The sequence below is a fragment of the Daldinia decipiens genome, assembly GCF_022478715.1.
Source record: "Daldinia decipiens strain CBS 113046 unplaced genomic scaffold F4813scaffold_54, whole genome shotgun sequence".
NCBI lineage: Eukaryota > Fungi > Ascomycota > Sordariomycetes > Xylariales > Hypoxylaceae > Daldinia > Daldinia decipiens.
Genome location: NW_026054597.1, coordinates 119,613 through 143,945, shown reverse-complemented (window position 1 = coordinate 143,945; position 24,333 = coordinate 119,613). Strand labels below are relative to the sequence as shown.

The following is a 24,333-nucleotide window of genomic DNA, read 5'->3' as shown; positions in this document are numbered from 1 at the left end:
CATTTCTCTTCGTGGTCCTACCTTTAACAAAAGGAAAAGCAGCAAGCCTCTCGACCTTCGCCGACAACATCATCGACAATGAAGTTCACCCAGATCCTTCTCAGCGCCGCCAGTGTCATTAGCGCCGCCAACGCCGCCTCCTCCCCGGTCAACTCGTACATGGACCTTTCCAACGGAAGTAAGTCGATCCCAAATACCCCCTCCTCGATCGACTCCTATTCGGAGCGAAGAACGGATCTGGACGCTGACGCCCTCTCCTAACAGTGTACACCATCCCCATGGTCGAAGGTAGCCTCGACTTCGGCAACGCCGTGCGCGACTGGGACGGCGTCGCCGCTCTCAACAGCACCAGCAACAACACCGAGATAGTCGCCCGCGCTCTCGCCGAGCGCCGCCCTCCCGGACAATGCGTGCCCCAGTTCCCCACGCGCAAGACCCTCTGCCGCTCTCGCGTGATCCGGCGCTCCGAGTACCTCCGCGCGTACGCCAAGTTCCTCGACTGGATCGAATCGGGGCCCGACGAGGGCTGGATTCCCAAGGAGAGCTGCAAGTCTCTGCTCTGGGGCAACGTCGTCGTCAGCGCCTGCTCGTCCGGCGGCATCAACCCTACCTGCCGCGAGGAGCTGATCGAGGCCATGCGCGAGCTCGACGCCTTCTGCGCCGAGAACCAGGGCGGCGACATCGCCATCCACCACTGGGCCAAGAGCTACGGCCGCCACAACATCCGCGACGGCGACGACCTCGACGGAGGCAAGTACAAGCTTCCTACCGGCAAGCCGCCCAAGGATGACAGCGACTACTAAATGCTGGTCGTCGCCGGTATATGGGATGCGAGCCCGCTGCTAATTCAAGATCCCCCAAGCTGATCGATCGCGTGGCTGGGGTGGCGGCTCGACCTATGAATACTGATGATACGGGGAGAGATTAGGTACGCGTGAGAGATTGATGATTGATTTTGGAAAAAGTTCGGAACCTTTGAGGGTTATATGGAAGTACCTAATCTAACTTAGTAATAAATGAATAAAAAGTTTGTTTTCTTAATCCTTAGTCCGCCATGTATTGGAGATTCGCACAATAAGTTGCCAAGCCTCCCTTACCCCTATTTCCGCTATAGTCATAATGGTGAAAAAAGGGTCATGGTCCATCGCATTTGCTTCTTTGCCTTGGAGATTAATCCAATACATACTCTTTAATCTCTCCGTCGTGATATTGCATTTAATAGAGTAACTAAGTAAACAAGGCTCTCTACAATGTAACTGTATGCAAAACTATTACTAGTCTAAGCTCCTATGTTCTACCGTTATCGCCTAAACTACATCTATCCATCTAAAATGTCTCTATCAGCTCGATAAGTCTACCTTGGCTAATTCGACAACGGGGAGATGCGCCATATGTATCTTAGCGCTTCCGAACGGTACGAAGCGTGCGCTGAAAGGCTTTCCGCTGATCTTTGGCTCGAGAGGAGGATCTGCCGCAGTGTCGAATTCGAGAGGCCAGTCTATCTCGACAGCGGCTACGCGAAGTTCAACCGGGGGCGCACCGAGGTCCCAGATCGGATCCGCCAAAGTTGACACATCCGCTTGCACCACCTTTATCTGCGACGGATCGATAGCGATATTCCATATGCTTGCAGGCTCGATAACATGGTCGTGCGTATGATATGTAGTGCTTGTACTTGGTATCGCATCGCCGCCGAACGCGACTACCGGTACATCCGATACGTTAGCATCGATGTGGAGACTATAGAGCAGCGATCCGTAGTATATTGCCGCGGTATTGTTGGGCCTCGTGACTACGCGCGGCTCCGTCTCGAGATTAACATTAATAAAGCTGAAGCCTTTGCTGACTTCGATCTTCTGCAGCCCCTTATCCGATGGGGAAATCTGACTCGACTTGCCGGAAGGTCCTACGATGGTACTCGATTTGTCTGCCCAGCCCGGAATTCGAACGTAGAACGTAAAATCAGATGCTGCCGTGATCGAGTATTTGATACCCATGCCGAAGGGGTAGTTAGTGTCGGCCTGGATGGTTACTCGATTATGACCCAACGAGGTACTGATGCTTCCGGGGATGAGTAGAACATGAGCAATTCCTCCGTCGGTAAGCGTGAAAGAATTGGCAAGAAACTTGGGATACGCCTGAGGGTGATTAACCGTGCAGCAGGGCTACCAGATGGTTAGCAGCTATTGCTTTAAACAGTAGGCAATAGGTATAACTAACGTAGTTGGGTTCCAAGCCAAACACGTTACCGTGAACTCCAACATTTACCCACATATCGGGATTCACCGACAGAGTACGCGACCACGGCTGCAAACCCATAATTAGTCTACATCCAAGACTTCGGAGTTGTCAGCTCACCTGATTTTCCTGCTGTACATATTGGTGAGACCACCAATCTGGGAAGATGGATCCGGGCACGGCATTGAACGCAACTTGCTCTGCCCAGTCTGCCAAGTCGTTATCGCCGAGATACTGGTAAATATACGCCATAGAAAATGTCAACTCTGCAGCGGTGCAGAGTTCTGCCCCTCTTATCGGGTTGAGATCTGTGATGAATTCATCGCCGACGATCGTTCCGGCTAAAGACTTGTGATATTGCGCTAACAAATCTACCGCAGTTCTCGTCTGCGTCTTCAATGTTTCGTCGTGCGTCATTCGGTATATCGATAATGGGTATCGAAGGCCTAATCGTATCAGTAAGCCTCTGCTCGGACGTTAATATTGCACTTAAGCTATACCTTCTGCCATATTAACGCCATGGTTGAATAGGTCTTTAAAGGGTTCGTTCCTAGGAGTATATGTGACTTCTGGGTATACTCCCTTGACCCAATAAGTTCTCCAATCGCTACTGGCTTCGGCGCTTCCTTCGATCATCAGCTCCATGGTTTCCCATATTATCTGCGAGTTGTTTCGAGGATGCTGCTCGTAAAGCCATTGCAGTGGGATGTGCATCTCGTGAGCTCGCATGGGACCGAACCCATCCCCGTCGAAATTTTGGCCGTCCTTCTGTATCAGCCCGCTGAAGCCGTCTTTTAGCATGCTGTGAGCAAGTTGGATGTATCGATGCATGGCATCCACAATTCTGTCTTCTTGAGAAGGGTCTGCTTGGGCGTATTGCTACGACAATTAGCCGGGCTGCTCCCTAGAGACTCTCAGAACAGCAGGCCGTCCCGGCCGGGACATACCATCAACCCCAATAGAAAGTAGCAGCGTGCCCATAAGCCTCGGGATTCAGGGGTAGTCTCAGGCCCGAGCCAGCCATCCTTCTGCTGGTGATCAAGGACATAATCCATATAGGAATAGACTTGTCCCTTAAGCCTCGGATCATCCAATCCGAAGGCAAGAGGTACGAGGCCATTGAACCAATATGGAGATGCCTCGTTAAGCACGGAATACTCTGTTGAACCGCCTATCCACATAGAGTCGTGGACAAAGCGGTAGAAATCGAACAAGTTACCGGCAAGTCCGTGAGCCTCTAATTGTAATTGGTCTTTGAACCATCCTCGCGGCTTGATAGCGCCGAGGGGGAAAGACTGATGTATCGGCTGTACAACTAGTCACGGATCAGCTTCAAGTTGATGGCATAGAAGAAACCACCTTACGGCTTGGCTTGTCTCTGCTCCTCAAGTAATTATCTACGTGTGAATCGTGAGGTAGCCCGAAGCTAGGTGCGATTAGAAGAAAGGCGGTAAACGCCTTTCCTATAAGTGAAGCAGCCATCTGTATAGAAGAGCTCGAAATAGCATGAGCATCTAAAGGAGGCACAGGACAGAGCAAGAAATCTATACGCAGCCAAAAAAACAAAAAAAGAAGCCTCTATAATAAAATGCCCACGGAGGTAAGACGCGATATTAACGGGAATGCAGAGCTGCTGGCGTAATAAAAGGAAAAGAATGCGGCGCATAGCTCCACAGAAACGCAGGTATATTATATGATAGTCATTATATGTAGGTATGTTGTATGTTTATATGATAGGTACATCCTCTTATTCTCAGATCCGCACGGGATGGAAGGACTGGCCAATCCAGTACATGCAACAAAGTCCACCGGGGACAAAGGGGAATCGCGTAGATGCCCCCCATGGTGGATGATAGGCAGGAGGTAGGTATGCAGGAACCTTACTTCCATTGCATGATTGTACATATGTGTCTTGCGCTTTCCTCGAGGTTGGGCGCGTACAGGATTTGTAGTTAATATGTACGTACCTAGGTACCTACCTAGGTTAGGTATGTAATGTAGGGCTACCTATGTTGGTCGCATCACGGGGTCGTACCGGCATATAAGGCGCTTTCTCCAAAAATTAGCGTATCCTACCCGCCTGTCTGCCTTAGGCGGGACTTGCATTCCTTGCTGCAGCTTTGTTAGCTTTTCCCCTCAGCGGCCGTTCGGGCCCTTGGCGCGTACCCGTGACAGAGTCACGAAGTGGGCATAAATTATTTAGGGGAAATTAGCAGGCAGCTAGTTTCTGCTTTAGCATAGTCTCCCCTGAACATCTTCCTACTTTTCTTTTACGACTCTTTGGTATACCCAATACTTCTGCTTTGGTTTCCTATTCCTGCACTCACATCACAATATGTGATTGTGCTACGTATCGTACAAGTACTAAGCTATATCCGTAAATCGTGTATACCAGTCCCCTCGGATACGTGTTTGCAAGATCCGATATATTGGACATCATCGATGTTGGTCATTGTCTGTTGTTCACGCCAACAAAGAGAGTAACGCTGACCCCGCCAGCCCACACAGAAGTAATCCTCTTCCCCACAAGACTCCACGAGGCGGTCAGGGGGGCGGGTCCGGGGTGACGGGTAGTTCGGTCATAAGCTAAAGGTGTAGCCCCGGCGCTGAGATTGGCTGAGATCGCGGGGGATTATCAAGGGGGAAAAGTTGGGGGAGATTGTTGACCTTGGCCGGGATGCCCAATACGATCCTGCCCTCTAACCTAGCATCCTACCTAAAACATGTTTAGATCCTCGAGATCTAGATACAAGCTTCTATATTGAACTTGGTATGAGTGGTATTATTCCGTATTAGTCCCGAGCTTGACCTACAACTTGAGCGCCGTGACGTAGGCTCATTTGATATCTCCCGTCTACAGACATGAACAAAAATACCGCTAAACTCGACAGATAAATATGCAACATCACATGTCCACTTCTCATATTCTACCTTCCATCTTAGGGAAACCCCAATCGAGAACAGGCAATCGGTTCGACAGCTTCTCTTGCTCGCTACTACGCTGTATGCGCGCTTATCTTGGTCCTCTCCCACCGTTGGGTTTGGCGTCAGGTTCCTTGACTTACACGTGCTGCAACACGCTATTCCAATCTCAACCTCAACCCTAGGTATGTACTTGCCTGTCCAGTTCGGGTTGTATATTTGCTAGTCTTCCTATTCTTGTGGGCTAGGGACCGTCAAACAGAGTAGGCGATAATTGACATCGAAACAACGACAATTGTTGCAGGCCAGGCCTCATATCGCGGAAAAGAGATGAGCAGAGAGGCCCAACACTAAGCCACTGCATACCGCGCGATCTTGCCGATACGACATCAAACTACGGTGAATTGTATCGAAGTTTTTCTGAGCCTTCTGTGCTCTGCAGATGCACGTTATGCTTCTCGACCAGCCACATGGCCAAACTAAGCGCCATCAATCTCGCATGTGAGACAACATATTGGGGCTTATGTAGTGCAACTGAGAACTCATACCTGCTTGCTCCAAAGTCCGGTGAAGCTGAGATATTTGCGGAACTAGCATTTGTTCTATTTAGATTGACGGCCGTATCCGTGGTTCACAACTACCGATACCAAATAACAAATAATAGGCACGTGGCATAAACAATAGCAAGCTCGTAAAGCATGGAATGCCAATAGGCAATAATAGGAATGCTTTGCACAGGTACGAGGTTTAGCTAACGATATCCAAATGCGCGTCACTTACATTAGTGCAATGACACGCCGCATCAAATGGAATACCCCTTTTAATTGGTATAAGATGCCTCTTCCTCCAATTCCAATTAGCTACAGCTCATACGTAGAGCAGGATGAGATGGCTTATGCATATAGGACTTGATCGCCCAATGATATTCAACCTTTGTGATCTCACGCTGATTATGAACTTGCATTGCAAACCGAAAAGTGCAACGTCAACAAGCAATATCTTACCGCCGAGCTAAGGGGATATTTGATACCAACCAACGTAGCCTTGCCTTGCCACCCGTGTTCACCAGTCTCAACATAAATAAGCGTATAAGACGCCAAGCCAATATAATCTAAGACCTCAATTTAAATCTATCGTCACTCCCTTGGTAGTAGCTGGTGGCAATGATCAGACATACATATCATACCATTGTAACCGAATGTCGCGAAGTGTCAGTTGCTCGTTCTAATTTGCATAGGATACCAAGACACTGATGTATCATAACAAGTGATATGACATGACTTTGTTCGCCTTGTTAATATCTCGAGCGATGCGATTAAGGCCCAAGCACCACGGCTATGGTAATGGATAGCTACCCTCAATTATTATCTATATTTCCAAGCGTGGCATCGTCATTCTTACCCCCTAACCTCTCCAGACTCCTCTATATGGCTGGCCAGATCCTCTTGAAAAATAGTCTCCTGACCCGCCAAAGACTTGAAGTATTAGATCCCACTTAGTTATCAAGTATCCTAGAACTAGGATGTACGATTGTCGCTCACTCGTAGTGGTATCTAGGCGAATATATTTGTCGTGTTAGTATATTAGAAACGAGTTACATCATGCAGTCGGAGGAGAAGCGGCTCGTAACGTCTCCGTAAAGCTTCAACATTGTATTCGCGGGAATAGATCGTTCACGATACAAATAAGGATCGGCGTCTTATGATACAGCGAAAGGGAATGAATATATTAAATGCGTTGGAAAAGAGAAAGCTCCACACGATTCAACTTATCTTCTAACGCCACAGCACTATCATCCCATCTACACGCCAATGTCGCTCTAAGCTCGCGGAGCTGGGGACAAGACCACTATTTATCTTGGCGCTCATTAGCTACCCCTGCGGGGGTCAGCGACCAGCCAGTGATAGCTTGCCATCTTATCGTTGGATGAGAAGCTGGAATTACGTCAGGTAACTGATAGATAGGAATTCTACTCAGTAAAGAAGCGTCAGGTACGGCTGAATTACTCAGGGACGGGGGAAACAGGAACAATTGGTTCGGTAGCTATGCCTATTGTATTGCAAAATGACCTTCTAGAATTCCGCAAGAAGCCTTCGACGAGATATCATTGGCTACCACCCGCAGCTTAGGGGCTTCCAGCGTAATGGTGGCTGGATTTGATGATGCTGATACGATATCTCACGAAGCCACCGGCCACCTGGGATCTGGACGGGTTTTGGCATTGATAGGACATGGCATGGGCCAGGGATACGAACGGAAAGGTCAGATGACGGAATGAGACGGGGAGGGTAAACCGGAGGGTTTCGCTAGGGAAAAACAGCGGCTATCAATGAGTGAGCCTCGTTCGCATATGTGTACAACATCCGACGTCCCTCCCGATTCTTCCCCCCAACTTCACACATAAATAGTACATAATAAAGGTATGTAATATTTCTCAACGCAGCGAACGTAGGAGCGAGTCATTATACCAATCGATATATCCCTCACCTATCTACTATGTAATGGGGATGTCTATAATTTACGACAGTAGGATCAAATAGGTCAGGGCTGTTACTCTTCAATAAACAAAGACATCCTGTCCGATTTGCAATCCCTGTTTATATACCTAACATAGCAAACCCCTCCAACTCCTAGAAACCGCATAGCTAAGACCGACGTCCGTCGCAGATCCATCCACGATGACTACACCCGAAGTATCCCACGGCCGCGGCGGCGCCGGCAACATCAACCCGGACGAAACCAAGTACGTCGACGGCGAAATCGTGCGCCAGGGTCCCGAAGGTAGCCACGGCGACGGCGCATTTAGTACCGGTCGAGGAGGCAAGTCTTTCTCTATTATATCAGCCAGCCACCCTTCCAACGTCCCACTAACACCCCCTCTTACACGCAACAGGCGCAGCCAACATCGCCGACGCCGACAAGCCGCCCTCCGCAATGCGCGCGGACAAGGATATCGTCCCCGAGGAAGCGACGCGCCCATCTATCGACGGCGAGAGCTTCCACGTAGGCCGCGGCGGCGCTGCAAACGTGCACCTGTCCGAGCAGGACAAGCAGAAAAAGGAAGAGAAGCACCACGGCGCCAGCAAAGTCGTCGATAGCCCGGCGACGCCCGGCACCGCGCCGAACTTGAGCCTGGCTGATAAGCTGAAGCATAAGATCTTTGGGGTGTTTAAGAAATAGAGAAGCTTGCGATGTTACAGGGTTAGGTTAGGTATGATTGAGGGTTGGGAAGGGATGAATGAATGAATGCGTCTATTACGTTGGGGGTGGGTTGAAGAGAGGAAAATAAGGCCTCCTGATTCTTTGCTTAATATTCTTACTGGCGACTCAACGCTGCCGGTCGCGATTTCGACTTGATTTTCAATGATATCCCGTTTTCTACGTACACTCTGTCCAAAAGGCTACGCCGCGCGATCGCGATATTTACTTCAGACCTACTAAGGTAAGTGACGCTTCGAACACCAAGGTTTAAGCACGGTCCTGTATCTTCGGTGCGTCTAGGGATATACAGTCTTATATATCAGATTTGGCAATATATACAGTTAAATCACGAGGTAGATTCGCTAACCCCCGACCCTTTCCTATTTTTTTTTACCAAGCTTCGCTTATTTTAGGGCGCTGACGACGGCGTTATACGCGGGCTTGGGGTTGAAGTTGCTGTCGAACAGCAGGGGATTGGTGCTGGCTCTCCAGGAGTCCTGTTGCGTCTGCGGTCAGCACATACCTACTAAGATTCGGGGAAAGGTGGCTTGTTCTTACCGGGTCTCGGACACCCCAGACGGTGATACCGACACACTTGGGCTCGTCCATGCAGGCCTTGGTGACGGCGGCGTAGTCGTTGGCGGGAGCGGTCTGGATATCGACTTCGGTAAATGCAACTTCCTTAACACCAGTGGCGGCGAGAGCCTTGATGGAGGCGGCGGCTTGGCTGGCGAGACCGGCGGTCAAGTGGGCTTGAGATCCGATGCCGTCGATGGGAACGCCGGCAGCGATCCACTTTTTGACGTGGTTGACCATACCCGTGGTGAGCTTGGCACTATACCGTACGAAGTCAGCAGGTGCTCGATAGAGGAGAGTCTTGAGAGAAAATCCATGGCCGATTAATCCATATCGAGGGCCTTTACTCCCGGAACAGCTCGACGCGTAGACATGTGCCCTTGTCTAAAGCATACACGAAAACAATGAGATATATAGGATATACGTACTAGTTCGGCTGATCGAGGTTGTAGTCATTGATGTACAACTTCGCATCGGGGTCAGCCTTGCGGGCCGCTTCGAAAGCAATGCGAACGAAGTCCTCGCCCAGGACATTAGAGAAGACCGACTGGCGCAAGGAACCGTCCTCGTTGAAGATTTCGTTCACGACATCCTAGATACGGGTTAGCTCACCTGTATCAATAATTTTCGCGCCGCCGCGGTGAGACGAACCCAGGCGTAGATCTTGCCCTTGTACCGCGTCACCAGGGTCGTAACGTGGTTCTCGAGGACCTGGGTGAGCTTCGTCTTGTCCCTGATGTTGGAGACCCAGCCGGGCAGCTGCGAGTGCCAGCAGAGGGTGTGGCCACGGATGGTCTTGTTATTGGAAGTGGCCCAGTCGACGAGGTAGTCGGCTCCGGCAAAGTTGAACCGGCCTTCGGAGGACTCGGTAGCATCCCACTTCATGCTGTTCTCGGGGGTCACCTGGCCGAAGTCTGCCTTGATAACATCGGCGGACTTGCCGGTCGACAGACGGTTCTGGTCGGCGCAGGTTCCGTAGTATAGCTTTCCCTTGGCCTTGATCAGCGCATCGATGCTGTCGGTTGCCTGCCGCTCGGCGAGCTCGGTGGGAGCAGCCAAGGCCGCCAGAGGAGCTAGCAGGTATAGGAGAGTAGACTTCATGTTGTCGGTCTTTTCGGCACGGCTGGGTACTGGGTTATTCCGTGAAGACTACAATGAAACTCTTAGACGGCGTAACGGTGGCATTACCCAGGCTTTATAGTTGTCAATCCAAGTACGACGGAGGATAGCACCCGTGGTAGGTAAGGCCAGATCTGGCTCCATAGCCACCCCCATCAAAATAATTCTTGGAGATTCCACGGCGGTAAAATAGAATAGCATAGTGGTTAATTCCCAAGACGGGAATATTGCTTGTCTAGAGCCCCTTCCTCATCTTCCCCTGTACCAGCAAGGCGAGATTGAGGGGCGACCGGTGACAACGGCCCGCCAATATAACAAGCGCTATACATGTAAATGCTGGCAAACCGGAGCAAGGAAGCGCAGTTGTCTCGACGAAATAACTATACGGCCCCGCGAAAATAAACGCCGTGGGGTGCATCACGCGATAATAGCCTAAAGCTAATGCTGGTATCAAGTATATATGCCATCATTATAGGACAAGGGGTTTATGAACATATGTATTTATAGCAGACGCTCGGTGTCAAAACTCCGAAACAAGGCTTGAAAACATCTTAGAGTCACGAGCTCATGCGTACTTATCGGGAAAGGACTTTAGCTTAGGAGCGTTGAAAGTGATACGAAGAGGTTTTAAGGTCGAAGAAGATAGAATAAGGAATTAGCGTAGAAAGACATCATAGACACCTTCACTGGGGGAAGGCTGTTTTCCCGGTAAAGCATTTTACTTGCTCCCAAGTTACCAGTAACTGATGAATATACCGCAAGTTGTTTTGGGGCAGAACATAGCTAGATTATGTCGTTAAAGCTATAGGATCCGGGGATATGCAAAGGAGCCTCCATAGATGTCAGCCGACACGTGGTATAGAGAGTGGTATGTTAAGCGAGATGGCAAAACGTCACACGCTCGATACCGCTTACATTATACAATAGCCATTTAAATTAGTTGGAAGGCAATAATATAATGGTAATATGCTACTCACGTCTAGACACAATGTAACAACCAGCAATCTATAAAGCAAGAATTAGATGAATCAGTTGCTAGACTCGGAGAAGTGGGACAGACTTGGTCGTCCTAGATCCTAGTGTAGACCGAACCAGCAGGATAAGTAACTGCTAAAAGGCTTGGCTGGTGTTGTTTGGTTTTGCTATGCTAAACCTAGGATCCGAAGGAGATATTTGCTTAATCGAAAAACCATCCAGTAAGAATGGCGTCCCATTCAGGAATACAACAGCGAGTTAGCTACTACAACTACATAACCAGTCTGAATAATAAGATTCTCGAAGCTGCTACAGTTTGTTGCTGTATACCACCCAGCTTGGACATAGTCCTATTATTTAATCCGATTCGTCTTAAAGGGGGAGATCATATTGTTTGATGGGAGTTTCTTTCTCTTCTTGTTCTTTTCATAGTAGTTAACCAAGGGAATCTTTATCACTAGGATTGGTGTTATTTGGATGGATAGTGAGGGTCGGGCCGTGAGCATCCCCAACGTCCCATAGGGTTCCATAGGGTTACCTAAGTGACGATCCTTGCCTTCAGTTTTGCTTCCTATTTCCCCTGCGACGTCATGCCTTGTTACTTGTGAACCATCATCGGACCATGAACGAGGGGTAGCGTGTTAGAAAGCAGCTTAGCTTTTGGGTAAGGTATGCGCCTAGAGTGGTTTGTACCAACGATCCGTCCTTTCTTTGTGTGTGTGTGTGAGAGAGAGAGAGAGAGAGATGGCCGTCTTGTCTCCTCAATTATTCATTCATAATTTATACATCTAGTCTCGACCGAACTGCTTCCTCTCATGATTTCTGCTACAAATATCGGGTTATACCGTGTGCTGAAAGTCAAAAGACGTTCGTTTTCCCAACACTAGGCGGATGCTCTTAATCGATTATGATAGTTGGATCAACCCGCCGGTAGATCTTCCGCGTTTAATAGGCCACCGGGCGGGGAGAAGAGGTTCACCAGAGGAGCGGACCAAGAACACGACAGAACAGGTCAGCCTATTGACATTTTTACGTTTACGTTAACCGATTCAAGCTTTTGCGATAAGGTTAGGTGCGGCCTTTCTGATTTCTGATTTCCGATTTCCGATTAATTATTATGGAACATTAAAGTTGACCGATTGGGGCTCAGAGTTCTCCAAACTGGACCCGGCAGCAACCCGGACATTGCTGACAGCGGCAGCCAGCGGGAGCCTTTTAAGGTTTAGGCCGGAAGTTTAAGGTCAGGGGCCCCCTAATGAGGCCCCTTCCAGCTGACTGGTACCTAAACTGAGTTCAGTGTAACGCGACGCCATTTCGTCACGTCCCTTAAACCTAATCTACCGCTTCCATCCAATAATGGTCCCTAGGAATGATGACCAGCTTCGGCGCCCAGCTCCAAATTCGCGCTTACTTTCAGTCCAGTCCGTCGTCTCTAAATATTCCCTTCGCTCTCACTCTTCCTCCTTCGAAGCTGACGATGAGCGATCGACATCCACCGAGTCAGGCAGAATGACACCCACGCCCAGCATCGAGAATGCCTCCCCCCTCGGTCGCTATCATGGCGAAGACACTCGGCCAACTAGTAACAGGGAGCTTGCTGGTTGGTACATGTATGCCTTCGCCGCCGAAACCTACGTAATATGCGGTTAGTAGATCTAGACTCTTCTTCCTGCTTACTAGCAGCACTCGTAATAATGCTGACCATCACTAGCCATCTGTGAGTAGCTACCTACCTCTTCTCCTTAGCATCCGCACAAGATTATGCCTAGTTCGATATCCATCGTATTCGAGAACTTGCACGCGCCGTCGTCACAACTACCCGTATATAACTAGTAAACATGAGCTTACCGAATGTGAACAGCTTCGTTTATCCCGATTCTATTAGAGAGCTTGGCCAGGGAAAACGGCGTGCTCTTGAGGGATCGGGAAAGTCCCTGCACGAGAACTTCGGATGGCCCGTGTGTCGTCACCGTCGTCGGCGTCGAGATCAATACGGCTAGCTTTGCTATGTATACCTTCAGTATAAGCGTGCTACTCCAGGCGTTACTAGTAGTCAGCATCAGCTGCGCGGCAGATCACGGCAACTATCGAAAGCGTTTGTTATTGACATTTGCGTGGATTGGAAGCTTTTGCGTCATGTGCTATATATTCATCTCCAAAGAGATATACATATTCGGCGCGCTGCTGGCTATCATCTCTAACACGTCTTTCGGGGCGTCTTTCGTTCTATTAAACTCCTTCCTTCCTCTCCTTGTCCGCCACCATCCGAAAGTATTGGAGTCGGTAGCCGGTGTATTCGAAGATGACGACCCAGAACCAGATACTATGATCGACACTCATTCTCGGTCGACATCCCCTACTCTCGCCGAGCACCCTCCAAACAATCCGACGACTCCCTTGCTCTCGCGAAATGACGGCAGCTCTGACATCCATGACTTGCGACGAATACCTACTCACGAGGAGCTTACCTCTATTGAGCTTCAGCTGTCCAGCGAGATATCCGCAAAGGGGACCGGGATCGGCTACGGCGCTGCATTGTTCGTGCAATGCGCATCCATATTAATATTAGTGAGCATGCATAGTTCTGTTTGGTCGCAACGGGTCGTGCTATTTTGTATCGGGGCTTGGTGGGCTATTTTTACGATACCAGCAGCTATATGGCTCAGAGCTAGGCCTGGGCCTCCCCTCGCAGAGAGCCAACACCGAGGCACCCGTGCTTGGATATCTTATATTGCCTACTCGTGGAAGAATCTATTCCGGACGGTCAAGCTGGCACGACATTTGATCGACGTTGTCTTATTTTTGGCTAGCTGGTTTCTGATTTCCGACGCTGTCGCGACGACATCTTCAACTGCCATATTGTTTGCAAAGACGACCCTGCACATGGAACCGTGGGCGTTAGGGATGATCAACGTTATATCTACGACTACAGGTGTCGTGGGTGCTTTCGGTTGGTCGTTCGTCTCCAAGTATTTCAAGTTGCGACCCCATCAGACTGTGCTGAGCTGCATTGCCCTTTTCGAAATCATACCTATCTACGGTCTTCTAGGCTACTTGCCTTTTGTCCAACGATGGGGAGTTTTCGGGCTTCAACAGCCGTGGGAAATGTACCCCCTAGCTGCCGTTTATGGTCTTGTCCTCGGCGGGCTTAGCTCATACTGTCGATCGCTTTACGGAGAACTGATACCTCCCGGCTCTGAAGCTGCTTTTTATGCGTTATACGCCATTACCGACAAAGGCTCAAGCATATTCGGACCTGTTATAGTGGGAGCTATTATAGACGCATCTGGTGAAATTCGACCGGCATTTTGGTTCCTGGCAGCGTTGGTCAGCCTTCCTGCACCATTTATATATTTCGTCAACGTCGAACGTGGCAAGTTCGAAGGAGAAAAACTGGCCGAGATAATCGAGGGCTTTAAGAGCAGAGATGATATTCACGAGGGCAGATTTGGTAACGGTGTTGAAGGTCGAGGGGTTCTTGACGCTTACGATGGACATGATGAGGAGGAGGTTGACGGTCGTGCGAGTTCATAATACCCCGGAATTATTCAAGCGTACTTTTATGTGAGGGTCTATCCTGCATAGCGACGGCGTTGACTCTTCTTCATTTACGCGGGGAAAGATTGGATAATCAGTCCTACTTATTAGATACCTCGCTCAGTTTTCACCTGGGGACCTAGTTTAATCGAACACTACTAACAACGCCCGGCAAGTTATGTAGGGGCCCTTCCTTGTTTAGCATACTGATCGCGATATCACGCAGAAACCGGCCAATACCATTACGTGTTGTAGCCTATTACAGCCAACAGCCAACGCTCAACGCTAATATAACACTCCTTGGCCCCTAGATCTCAACAGTGTAGCTACATAAATTTAGCAGGCAATACTGAAGTTGTTAGACTTGAATAACTGCCTCCTTGCTACAAAACAAAACAGCAACTTTCAAAACTCGAGATACTTTACCTCGTGAATCGGGTGATGGAAATCTGATCGACATTACCCACCGAATATCTGTAGCCAATGCTTTGGGCTTATTGGTTGCTAGATACGGTAAGTACATGTACGATGCGGTAGACTATACCAAACTAGGCTTAGGACACCTATGTACATGTACCTAGCTTTCTAGGCTTTGAACTTGGACCTCCACTTGCTTCCCGTTTCTCCTCTTCGTCTTCCCCAAAATCAAAACACAATTCGAAGCGCAAATTCGAGCTGGCAGTGCTGCTTAGGTGGTGGTGGTTCAATCGGAACGCGAATCGCGCTATTACGATACCTAGGTACACGTAAGAAATCAACTTATTACTGACAATCACCTATATGACTACCTATATTATTATTCTTATCCCTTTCCCCTGTTCTAAGGTTAGGTAACTAACAGCTACTTGTCCATCTCAGGCCCGAGCCGGCATCTGTTCTCGAGGTGTCTAGACTCTACTGCGTACTCCTTTGTCATAGTATCCACGTCCCGGAGCTCTCGTCTCGCCATTGGAACAGCTATGTTATGATTCGGCCCCCGGCGCATTGTAACACGGTGTAGAGTAGGATCTCGACAAGTTAATTGAGAGACGCGCCAAGCTACCAAATATTTCCCCCCTTCCCCGCCACATCCGTTTCCGGCTTACGATTTCTCAATCGCATCGCTATCGAATCTCATCCAACGTCGCGAGCTTCGTCCTCGATACACATAGGCATAGGGTCAGCTTCGATATTGTTGGATACGCGCCCGCACTCGTTTAATAGCTTCCCGCCACACTTTTTTTTTTTTGGTTAGATATTTATATTGGTTACGCGGAAGATAAGATTTTTTTCCTTTTCTGACCGCAATCGATCCCCTTACCAGCCATCGGTTTCGTATTATATAGCCTCCGTTTGCACATCCAACCACCTTATATATAAATAAGTTACCATTCAAGATTCGCGATAATGGCGACCGCTCGTAAACGCCCGCGCCCAGAGCCAGAGGAGAGCCAGGCAGAATGCCCTTTTAGCGTTATCCATCCCGACCCAAACGAGAAGGAAAAGAAGGCGAAGCGTAGACGGCAAGAGTCCGAAGACCATCCTCAACCCAAGATATTGCTTCAGGCGTCCCCCTTCTCGCCTATGGGCAAGTTTAAGGATCACAATAATACCATGGACCGGCATTATCAAGTTCAACCATATCAGAAATGGATGGATATGACGCGGTATAATAGTTTCGTCCGTAAGTGCCTCAAACTGTTCGTATCTCGCACGTTATACTCAAGGATATCTAGTGAATGGTGTCAAATACTGGAGCGAGGGTTTCATATTCGTTGCCAACAGTTCGACGATCGAGCGCCAGAAAAATACGGGTGAAACCCTACAGCCTAGGAAGAAGTCAGACGACGATTGGGTAGCAAGAATCTTGGAAATTCGAGCGGCTGATGAGCATCATGTATATGCGCGCGTGTATTGGATGTACTGGCCGGATGAGTTGCCGGTGGGCACGCAAGACGGGAAGAAACTCATACAGGGACGACAGTGGTATCATGGCGCAAATGAGCTGATCGCGTCCAATCACAGTAAGGCTTAACACGTTTCCAAGTCTATTATAACTCACTCCTAACAGAGCATAGTGGATGTGATCAACGTAGTCAGTGTTACCGCTGCAGCAACCGTTAATCAATGGGACGAGACGAACGAGGACGAAGTTCAGCCTGCACTCTACTGGCGCCAGGCTTTTGACGTCCGTAGTATGGAGCTCTCTGTAAGTCCGGCTCATTTTCTCCTCTTTCGTCAACTAACAAGAAATAGTCTGCAGAGCTGCGCTGCAAATGCAATCGTCCCGAAAACCCGGACAAAAGGCTGTTTGGCTGCTCGAGCGAGGAATGCAAAAAATGGCTTCATGATGAGTGTCTGATTCACGAAGCACTTTTGAAGACGTACAAGCGCCTAGGAACCGATAAACCACATAAATCCACACCGGTGAAGGAGGAGGAAGCTGGCGAGGCGGCTAAACGGCCACTAAGTCCCAGCGAGACGGGTGCGGCACAAACGGCCGAGCAATCGATCGACGTGAAGCCCGAAGAGCAGCAACAAACGATAAAACTTGCCGACGTCGAAAACGCCCTCCCGGCCATCAAAGCCGAAAGTGCGAGTGTCTCCGTCGCGGCCTCTAAGCCCAAGCAAAGAGGGCGACCCCGTAAGTCAGAATTGAACGACCAGGCGGCAGCGAAGCCATATGAAGGATTGTTCGAGGGCGTAATACAAAGTGACCTAAGTCCACCGGTCCTCGAAATCACAGATCTCCGAGGGAGCGTCACGGGTGGAGACAAGTCGTGGATAGAACCCCTTCACTGCTTAATCTGCGATCACGAGATCCAGTAGGTGATTATATCGATGCGCTATACTTATTCTACGTGTTGCAAGTTACCTTAAGTTCGACGAGTATATATTCCTGTCACTTGTGCTTTGCCAGAGAGCCTTGTCCTTTCTGCTCGGCGTTTAGGGAGCAATCTATTATACCCTGCATCCTTTTTGCGGGGTGGCTGTTTTTGTATGTTCAGAGTATGAAACAAAAATCAAGTTGTATAAGCTGTACTAGCTGGAGTGGATTAAAGCTTTGGGCGAAGTTAGAATAGCAGGAGAAAAGTTGAGAATCGTGGGCACCTGGGAGTCTACAGTGGTGAGTCAGGTAGACTTAATAAGACAAATAGGTATTATTAGATTAGTCTACTCGAAAGATGTAGTTGGTATGCCTATAGTAGTCAGTCAGTACGGTATAAGTAGCACCTACGTACATAGGTAGTTATTATAGATTGACTTTTAAGAGTTGGATCTATATATGGTTAGCATTGATAAAAGTCATCCGAAACTCGCCATGAAAGGCGATAAGCCAGACTGTAAACAAGGAATTTTTAAAATTAGGATCCGAAGACTACAAAACTAAGACCCAAGAGGAAGATGTCCTATATGGACTTAGAACTTATATGGGAAGGTCCTCCGAACGCCATGCGAATTGCCTAGGCATTTATTTACTTGTTAATATTATGCTTATTGTTCTTGAAAGCTACCTTGAAAGCTACCTTGATAGTTGTGTTTCCGAAGCAATGTGAAAGATAATTGTAAAAGATACATGTACGTAGCTGAAGCTCTTTGGAGCTTATTCCTTTTAGCTTATTCCTTTTCCAACTTGCAGCTAACATAATCCGTACAGCTCCCCCTACTTGAGGTACTTACCGTGTAAGGAAACGACCCACTTTTCGGCCGAACCCCACCATCGATTGAAACGCCAACTGCAGCCGACTTTCAAATGTTCCCCCTCCAACATCTTAGAAGAATATCTATCTCAATCACTACTCCCTACACTCTCTTAGGTTGTCTGGATTACCTCTGGAATTATTACGTCGTAGAGCCCTTCGAAGAAACCGCAAACAGAATCACGAGTCCTTTAAGAGTCACCATGGCCGACCCGTTTGACTCGGCTCTGTATGCATTCCCCTGCTCTCGCTCTCGCTCTCCCCTCGCTGCCTTATTCTCTCTACCCAATCCGTATAGCAGGAGACATATATCTATAATACATATATGCATATACGTATGATTAATGCTAACGTTCTCTACTACACCAGCGACCTTCTCCGACGTCTCAACCCCAAGCATACGACCGCACACCTAAACTCCCTGATCCACCTGGCACCCGACCTAACTGAGGACCTGCTCTCCTCCGTCGACCAGCCCCTCTCGATCCGGCGGTGTAAACAGACCGGCCGTGACTACCTTCTATGCGACTACAACCGTGACGGTGACAGCTACCGCTCGCCATGGAGCAACGAGTTCGACCCGCCGCTCGAAAGCGGTGCTGCTTCTGCCGCCAGCTTACCGTCCGAGAAGGTTCGCAAGATGGAGGTTCGCGCCAACGAAGCCTTCGACCTCTACCGAGACCTCTACTACGAGGGCGGTGTCAGTAGCGTATACTTCTGGAACCTCGACGACGGCTTCGCGGGCGTTGTGCTTTTGAAGAAGGGTAAGTTTGGCTTGTGAATTTTCATTATTCTTCTATCCGTGGAGCATGTGCCTAGGGTTCATGCTCCCTTATGCTATTGGCTCTATACATGACAGATACGAGAAGTGCTTTGAGTTACCCCGGATTCTAAGACGTTGGGTCTAAGAATAAGCGAAAAGGAGGAGTAACATAACCAGGCTCAGACTCGGAGGTTACAGATCTTGCATTTCACATCTGAGACCTCGAAGCTAGCACGAGCCGACTACGGGAAGACAGCCGACATAATTGTCGGTGATATATATACTTCCTCACCTACCTCGAATATGTGATCTCCGCGGCTAATACATTGTACCCGTATCAGAGGCCAGACCAGGCAGCGCTAGTGAGGGTGCTTGGGACTCGATTCATGTCTTCGAGGCGATCGATCGAGCTCGTTTCACCCAATATAACCTAACATCCACCGTCATCCTATCGCTGTCTACCAATTCGAACAGCCTCGGAGACATGGATCTCTCAGGCAACATGACCCGCCAGATCGAGATCGAACTGCCGGCGGAGAGCGAGGAGCAGCAGATTGCCAATATCGGGAAGCTCGTAGAGGATATGGAGCTCAAGATGCGAAACCTGCTGCAGGAGGTCTACTTCGGAAAGGCCAAGGACGTGGTTGGCGACTTGAGGAGCGTAGGAAGCTTGAGCCAGGGTGCAAAGGACAGAGAAGCTCATAAGGAGCTCGTCGGAAGCATGATGCGATGACGGGTGACGGGTGACATCGAATGATTAAGATGACACTTCTAAGATATGATGATACGGAAAGGTTTACTACGTCCAGGCGTGATTTTTAGCTACGGGAGTCTCGGACGATGAGTATGACAGCGATGACGAATAGTTGCACGGCAGCAGCAGATCGGAATGATGACCAGTCGCAGGGTCTCGGAAAATATGTCTGACAGTCTGAAACTTGGTAAGTTCGTGTATGGTCCAGGGGAAACATCTTAGATTAGACGTGAGGCTTTGTCTGGGCATAATCTCCCCCCAACAGTTTTTAGTTTGAGAGATCCAAGGTCCCCGCAAGATCTTTCTTCGATCGTACGATCCGTTCCGGCTTCAGGCTTCAGCGCGGAGTACCTAGATAATAATATCTCGTTCGGCATAAGCATTTTATTATTATACTATGAGATCGGACGATACGTAATTAAATCTCGTTTCCCGAGTCCAGACTTCTCGATGTTCGATGATTGGTGATGCACGAACTTATGGGCCTTCCTGTTTCGAGTGAGACAGCGAATTCGAGAACGAGAGTGACCCAGCTAAACCCCCTTACGTGCTCCGGATGTAATTCCGGCTGCGGGAGACGTACATGCAGTAGCATCGCAGTCGAATCGGACAAACATGGAAAACGAACAAGAGTAAGGCAAAGTTTGGTATGTACGTATGTACGTATGTACGTATGTAAGTTAGATGAGTATATGCGTGTCTAAGATAAGAGGGGGCCGGGAATGGAAGCGTGGTGACCGGTCAAGTTCGAAGTTGTGGAAGAAGACTCTTCCGTCTTGGACTCATTGTTTCAAGGACGACGCAAGTCGACGCCGCGTCCATGGTTTCCTTCTCTTTTTTTTTTTTTTTTTTTTTTGTTTTCGCGATATTAGACTGGGCTGGGCTGGGCTGGACGGGTGGGACTGGGTACGTTACTATTGCCGAATTAAACGAATGATCAAATCAATGACTTGCATAGAGGTATCTATCTAACCCGGCCAGTTCGCGTCGCGACCGTTGCAGATACAACATTACAACATTGGTTACTACGACTCTGGATGTATGTAGGCGGATGGTAAATAGGGGGGTGGAGGGGGAGGATCGAGAATAATTTTGGTATTTTGGGTATTTTATTTTATTTTTTATTCGCGTCGCTTCGCATTCCTTACCCCTTGATGGAAGCATTAATTGGGAAGGGAACGACGGGATGCAATGGAACATGACCACGTTTCTGTATACACTACATACTTCATACATGTGCGTCGCCTGCTGCCGTTCGCGTTACATACCCCCTTAGACAATAAAAAATAAAAAAGGGGGAAAGGGGAAGGGGGGGGGGGCAAGGAGAAACAGGCTGGACGCGTTTCTTCTAGCCGATGATCTCTGCTTCCAGAAGGAATCCAGATCGCAGATGGAATGATTCGGGTTTTCTTCTATGTACGTCGTATGTAAGGTACAGTATGTAGGTAGGTATGTATTGGGACGGATGGAGCCGTCGTGTCGCGTGGCCGACACATTAGAGAGGTTCAGGTCTTGGATTACATAGGTAGTGTATGTATTGTATTGTACATACGAAATAGAACCCGTGTAGAACATTTTGTTTCCTTCCTTCTTTCTAGACCGCTATACTACCTCCACTGTACATAATAATAATAATAATAATAATAATAATAATAATACTAATAATACATACATAGTTCCAAGACGATCCAACTATCTAAAATACATAGCGTCATTAGAAAGGGGAGGTCGATCTGCGCGGTAAGGACCCCGTAAAAAGATGAAATAAAAAATTTTAAAATTTTAGCAGGCATATGCCAGCATTGGGGATTGGGGTTGGAGGTAATTAGAAATATGTAGTGTATGATTATATTTAGGTGGTAGATCTAGACTCGGGAACATGCAGGTAAAAGTCTGCGATAGAATACCAGTGCAACTAGTACCTTGTAAGGTATGTATTCTCGCCCCGTCCCGCCGAATTAGATACCCAAGTTGGGCCTTTCCTTGCCTTGCCTTGCCTAGTAGTGAGGTGGATGTTTGCTAGGTTCGGCGGACGAGAGGTAGCCGCGCCAATATGTCGAATAATACATACATACATAACATCATACTTACCTAGAGTGGAAAAGGACAAAACAAGACAGGACAAGACAGGACAGGACAGGACAGGACAGGACAGGACAGGACAGGACAGGACAGGACAGGACAGGACAGGACAGGATTTGTGATGCGACTCTACGTAGACTTACACTAGAGGAGACTCGGAAGACGTGAGAATTATTATCCTGCCTGCCTATGTATCATGATCATCCTATGTCCACGCGGCCGGCCGGGGAGGGTATCCGGTGCAGTAGTTGTATTATCGAGTCTGCTCTGCCTCTTCTCTGCGCGCTTCGGAAATTGTAGTCCACGTCTATGGTCTATGTATGAAGTGTACGAGCGAAGTCCTAGGCCAGCCTAGCCTGACCTAACCTTGCGCGCGTTGTTGTCCTTCTCCCCTCCTCCCGCTGCACGTCGGCACTTTCGTATATGGTCTGAGATTTGATATTTGATACGTAGGTAGGTACCTAACCTAGGTATGTAGGTATGTATGTACATACACAACGTCGCGAGTCCATGTCAGCACGCTTCGCCAAGGCCCAAGACCTACGAGGACACCTGAGGAGCACAGAGCGCAGAGCAAACAGGATGGTTGTTGTTGGTCGACGTTTACGCCCCGTCAGCCCGTGGGAAGATGATGTGCACTGCATGGAATGTTTCTAGAAGGATGCTCCGCTTTCGTATCTCTGCCCAGCCCACGTAGGATTCGCTCGGCTGGCAGGGCGATTTTGAGGGGAGGGGAGGGGAGGAGGGTTTCCGGGATATTTCTAATAGGGGGTTCGCTGAGCACGGATGTCAGAGGCTGGCTTCCCCTGGTAAACGTCGGCAGGTCGGAATAGAATAGATGCCTTGATATAGGCAAGCCCCTTGTTTCTAAAGATTCGTAGACCTGCAGCTAGGGCTTGCTTGGGCTTGCTGGGCTGGGCGGATGGCGCACGGGGTTTTCATATCAATTACATAGGTAGGTATGTATGTATCATTTCAGGGAATAATTCGCTGCATCAGCCAGCCAGCCGAGGAGAATTTACGATTGGCTGGGAAGGGATATTACATACACTATCTCTGGGCTTACACAGCAGCACGGTTTCGGTACTCTGCTAGAACAAACCTGGGAATCTTTTCGGGTCCCAGTATTGGCCAGTATTGGCTCAGTATGTAGTGCTTATGAGCCCTGCCGGGGTGGTGTCATTATGAGCTATGTATCCGCGCCGTGGATGCATCTGTTCAAGTACGGAATACAGGGACTATCTGATACAGACGATCCTAAAAGTCCGGGGACGTTTGATGTTCAGGTGATGATATGGAGACTTCTTGGCCGTACATCAGACGAGGTTTTCTCCGTAAGAGCCTCTTCTACCACCTGGGCTGCCATGACTGCTAGGTTGGCAGGTATGAATATAGTGTAAATATAGCGTACGCCCTGTAACCGCGTCGACAAAAAAGATGCGATACCGAAGCTGTCCCTGTCGTGGGAGTGGGCAGGTGACCCGAGATGCCTGAATGTCGGCCGTTTGACGCTGTATGGAACTAGGTCTATTGAGGTCTGGACTACGGAACGACTGGTGCCAGTGGTGGTGATCTGTATTTTAGTCTTAGGACTTGTCGGAAATGCGTGCGCAATAATGTGCAATATATGTGAGTATTATATACGTCTAAGACCGAATCATCGACCATCTCCACGACAAGATTCCACAATGCTCATGCGTATCGGGGACTATGTCCGCGAGAATGGAACCCAACTATCGGCCGTGGCGTCATCGAGACCTAGTAGTAACCTACTACCTTTACCTCGGGTCGGTAGGTATGAAGTGAAATCAAGACCGAATCGAGATTGAAGAGTGCCTAGCCTAGGTACCTAATGTATGTAGGCATGTATGTATAGGTATGTAGGTAGTAACAGCCGAAGTTTCTGTCACTAGTGTTATATATGTACCGATCGCGAATGCATTAATATCTGGGTACTGTGCTCGATATCAGATATTGTATGTGTTTCAAGTTTAGTAACCTGGTATTACGAAGTAGTGGTGGTACTGTGGTTAGCAGGTGAGGTAGTGTCCATTTTTGCCTCAGCTGGCTGGGTGCTATCTAACCAGAAAGGGGTGTACTTAATATATGTAGGTATGTACCTTAGGTGAGGTAACAGGGTAACTACCTCATAGGCAATTGATAAAGTTTGCTTCCCATGTCTCTACGATACGCTAACGTAGTAGCGTATTTCATTAGCGCACCTTCTCTTCTCTATCCCTATTTCCAGGCAAAGACCTCGTCTTAAACATCAAATGTACAAGACTGCGTACATGTAGTTGATGATGAAATACCTAAACCCTAACCTGGGTATTAACCTAGTTAAACATTCCCTCGTTCCTCATTTCTTATTACCATTTCGTTCTCGCCTCTTCTCCTACAAAGTAAGATAATCCAAGACATACATGTATAGTCTCATCCGTTAATAATATCATATCAACACCGAACATCTTTGACACCCTTTGAGT

General features: G+C 48.6%; 8 protein-coding genes across 8 annotated transcripts; 5 read left to right on the top strand and 3 right to left on the bottom strand.

The window, feature by feature from the left end:
• Positions 1-78: 78 nt before the first annotated feature.
• F4813DRAFT_394094 (uncharacterized protein) lies at positions 79-803 on the top strand (the record flags this gene model as incomplete). Its single annotated transcript, XM_049247519.1, has 2 exons — positions 79-178; positions 265-803. 2 exons carry the CDS (start codon positions 79-81, stop codon positions 801-803), a joined length of 639 nt encoding a protein of 212 aa, XP_049095029.1.
• A 6-nt stretch (positions 804-809) lies between these two features.
• F4813DRAFT_376123 (uncharacterized protein) lies at positions 810-4,184 on the bottom strand. The gene is made up of 6 exons (XM_049245083.1): positions 3,603-4,184; positions 3,186-3,553; positions 2,739-3,117; positions 2,359-2,684; positions 2,221-2,307; positions 810-2,165 (listed from the first exon to the last, which is right to left on the bottom strand). The coding sequence occupies exons 1-6, from the start codon at positions 3,718-3,720 to the stop codon at positions 1,341-1,343; spliced, it is 2,103 nt and encodes a 700-aa protein (XP_049095028.1). The 5' UTR covers positions 3,721-4,184; the 3' UTR covers positions 810-1,340.
• Positions 4,185-7,838: 3,654 nt separating this feature from the next.
• On the top strand, positions 7,839-8,340 carry F4813DRAFT_394092 (uncharacterized protein; the record flags this gene model as incomplete). Its single annotated transcript, XM_049247518.1, has 2 exons — positions 7,839-7,965; positions 8,054-8,340. 2 exons carry the CDS (start codon positions 7,839-7,841, stop codon positions 8,338-8,340), a joined length of 414 nt encoding a protein of 137 aa, XP_049095027.1.
• A 171-nt stretch (positions 8,341-8,511) lies between these two features.
• F4813DRAFT_284295 (family 10 xylanase) lies at positions 8,512-10,164 on the bottom strand. The gene is made up of 4 exons (XM_049240524.1): positions 9,589-10,164; positions 9,366-9,529; positions 8,920-9,196; positions 8,512-8,858 (listed from the first exon to the last, which is right to left on the bottom strand). Exons 1-4 carry the CDS (start codon positions 10,036-10,038, stop codon positions 8,766-8,768), a joined length of 984 nt encoding a protein of 327 aa, XP_049095026.1. The 5' UTR covers positions 10,039-10,164; the 3' UTR covers positions 8,512-8,765.
• A 2,252-nt stretch (positions 10,165-12,416) lies between these two features.
• On the top strand, positions 12,417-14,746 carry F4813DRAFT_284700 (MFS general substrate transporter). Its single transcript, XM_049240528.1, has 3 exons — positions 12,417-12,676; positions 12,743-12,748; positions 12,893-14,746. The coding sequence occupies exons 1-3, from the start codon at positions 12,541-12,543 to the stop codon at positions 14,563-14,565; spliced, it is 1,815 nt and encodes a 604-aa protein (XP_049095025.1). The 5' UTR covers positions 12,417-12,540; the 3' UTR covers positions 14,566-14,746.
• Positions 14,747-15,523: 777 nt separating this feature from the next.
• F4813DRAFT_284364 (uncharacterized protein) lies at positions 15,524-17,605 on the top strand. Its single transcript, XM_049240526.1, has 4 exons — positions 15,524-16,231; positions 16,284-16,571; positions 16,626-16,756; positions 16,804-17,605. The coding sequence occupies exons 1-4, from the start codon at positions 15,955-15,957 to the stop codon at positions 17,374-17,376; spliced, it is 1,269 nt and encodes a 422-aa protein (XP_049095024.1). The 5' UTR covers positions 15,524-15,954; the 3' UTR covers positions 17,377-17,605.
• Positions 17,606-18,238: 633 nt separating this feature from the next.
• Positions 18,239-20,202, top strand: F4813DRAFT_376091 (F-actin capping protein, beta subunit). Its single transcript, XM_049245082.1, has 3 exons — positions 18,239-18,477; positions 18,618-19,012; positions 19,353-20,202. Exons 1-3 carry the CDS (start codon positions 18,302-18,304, stop codon positions 19,742-19,744), a joined length of 963 nt encoding a protein of 320 aa, XP_049095023.1. The 5' UTR covers positions 18,239-18,301; the 3' UTR covers positions 19,745-20,202.
• A 1,478-nt stretch (positions 20,203-21,680) lies between these two features.
• On the bottom strand, positions 21,681-21,923 carry F4813DRAFT_376088 (uncharacterized protein; the record flags this gene model as incomplete). Its single annotated transcript, XM_049245081.1, has 1 exon — positions 21,681-21,923. A coding segment is annotated over one exon (243 nt), but the record flags the coding sequence as incomplete, so codon positions are not given.
• Positions 21,924-24,333: the final 2,410 nt, after the last annotated feature.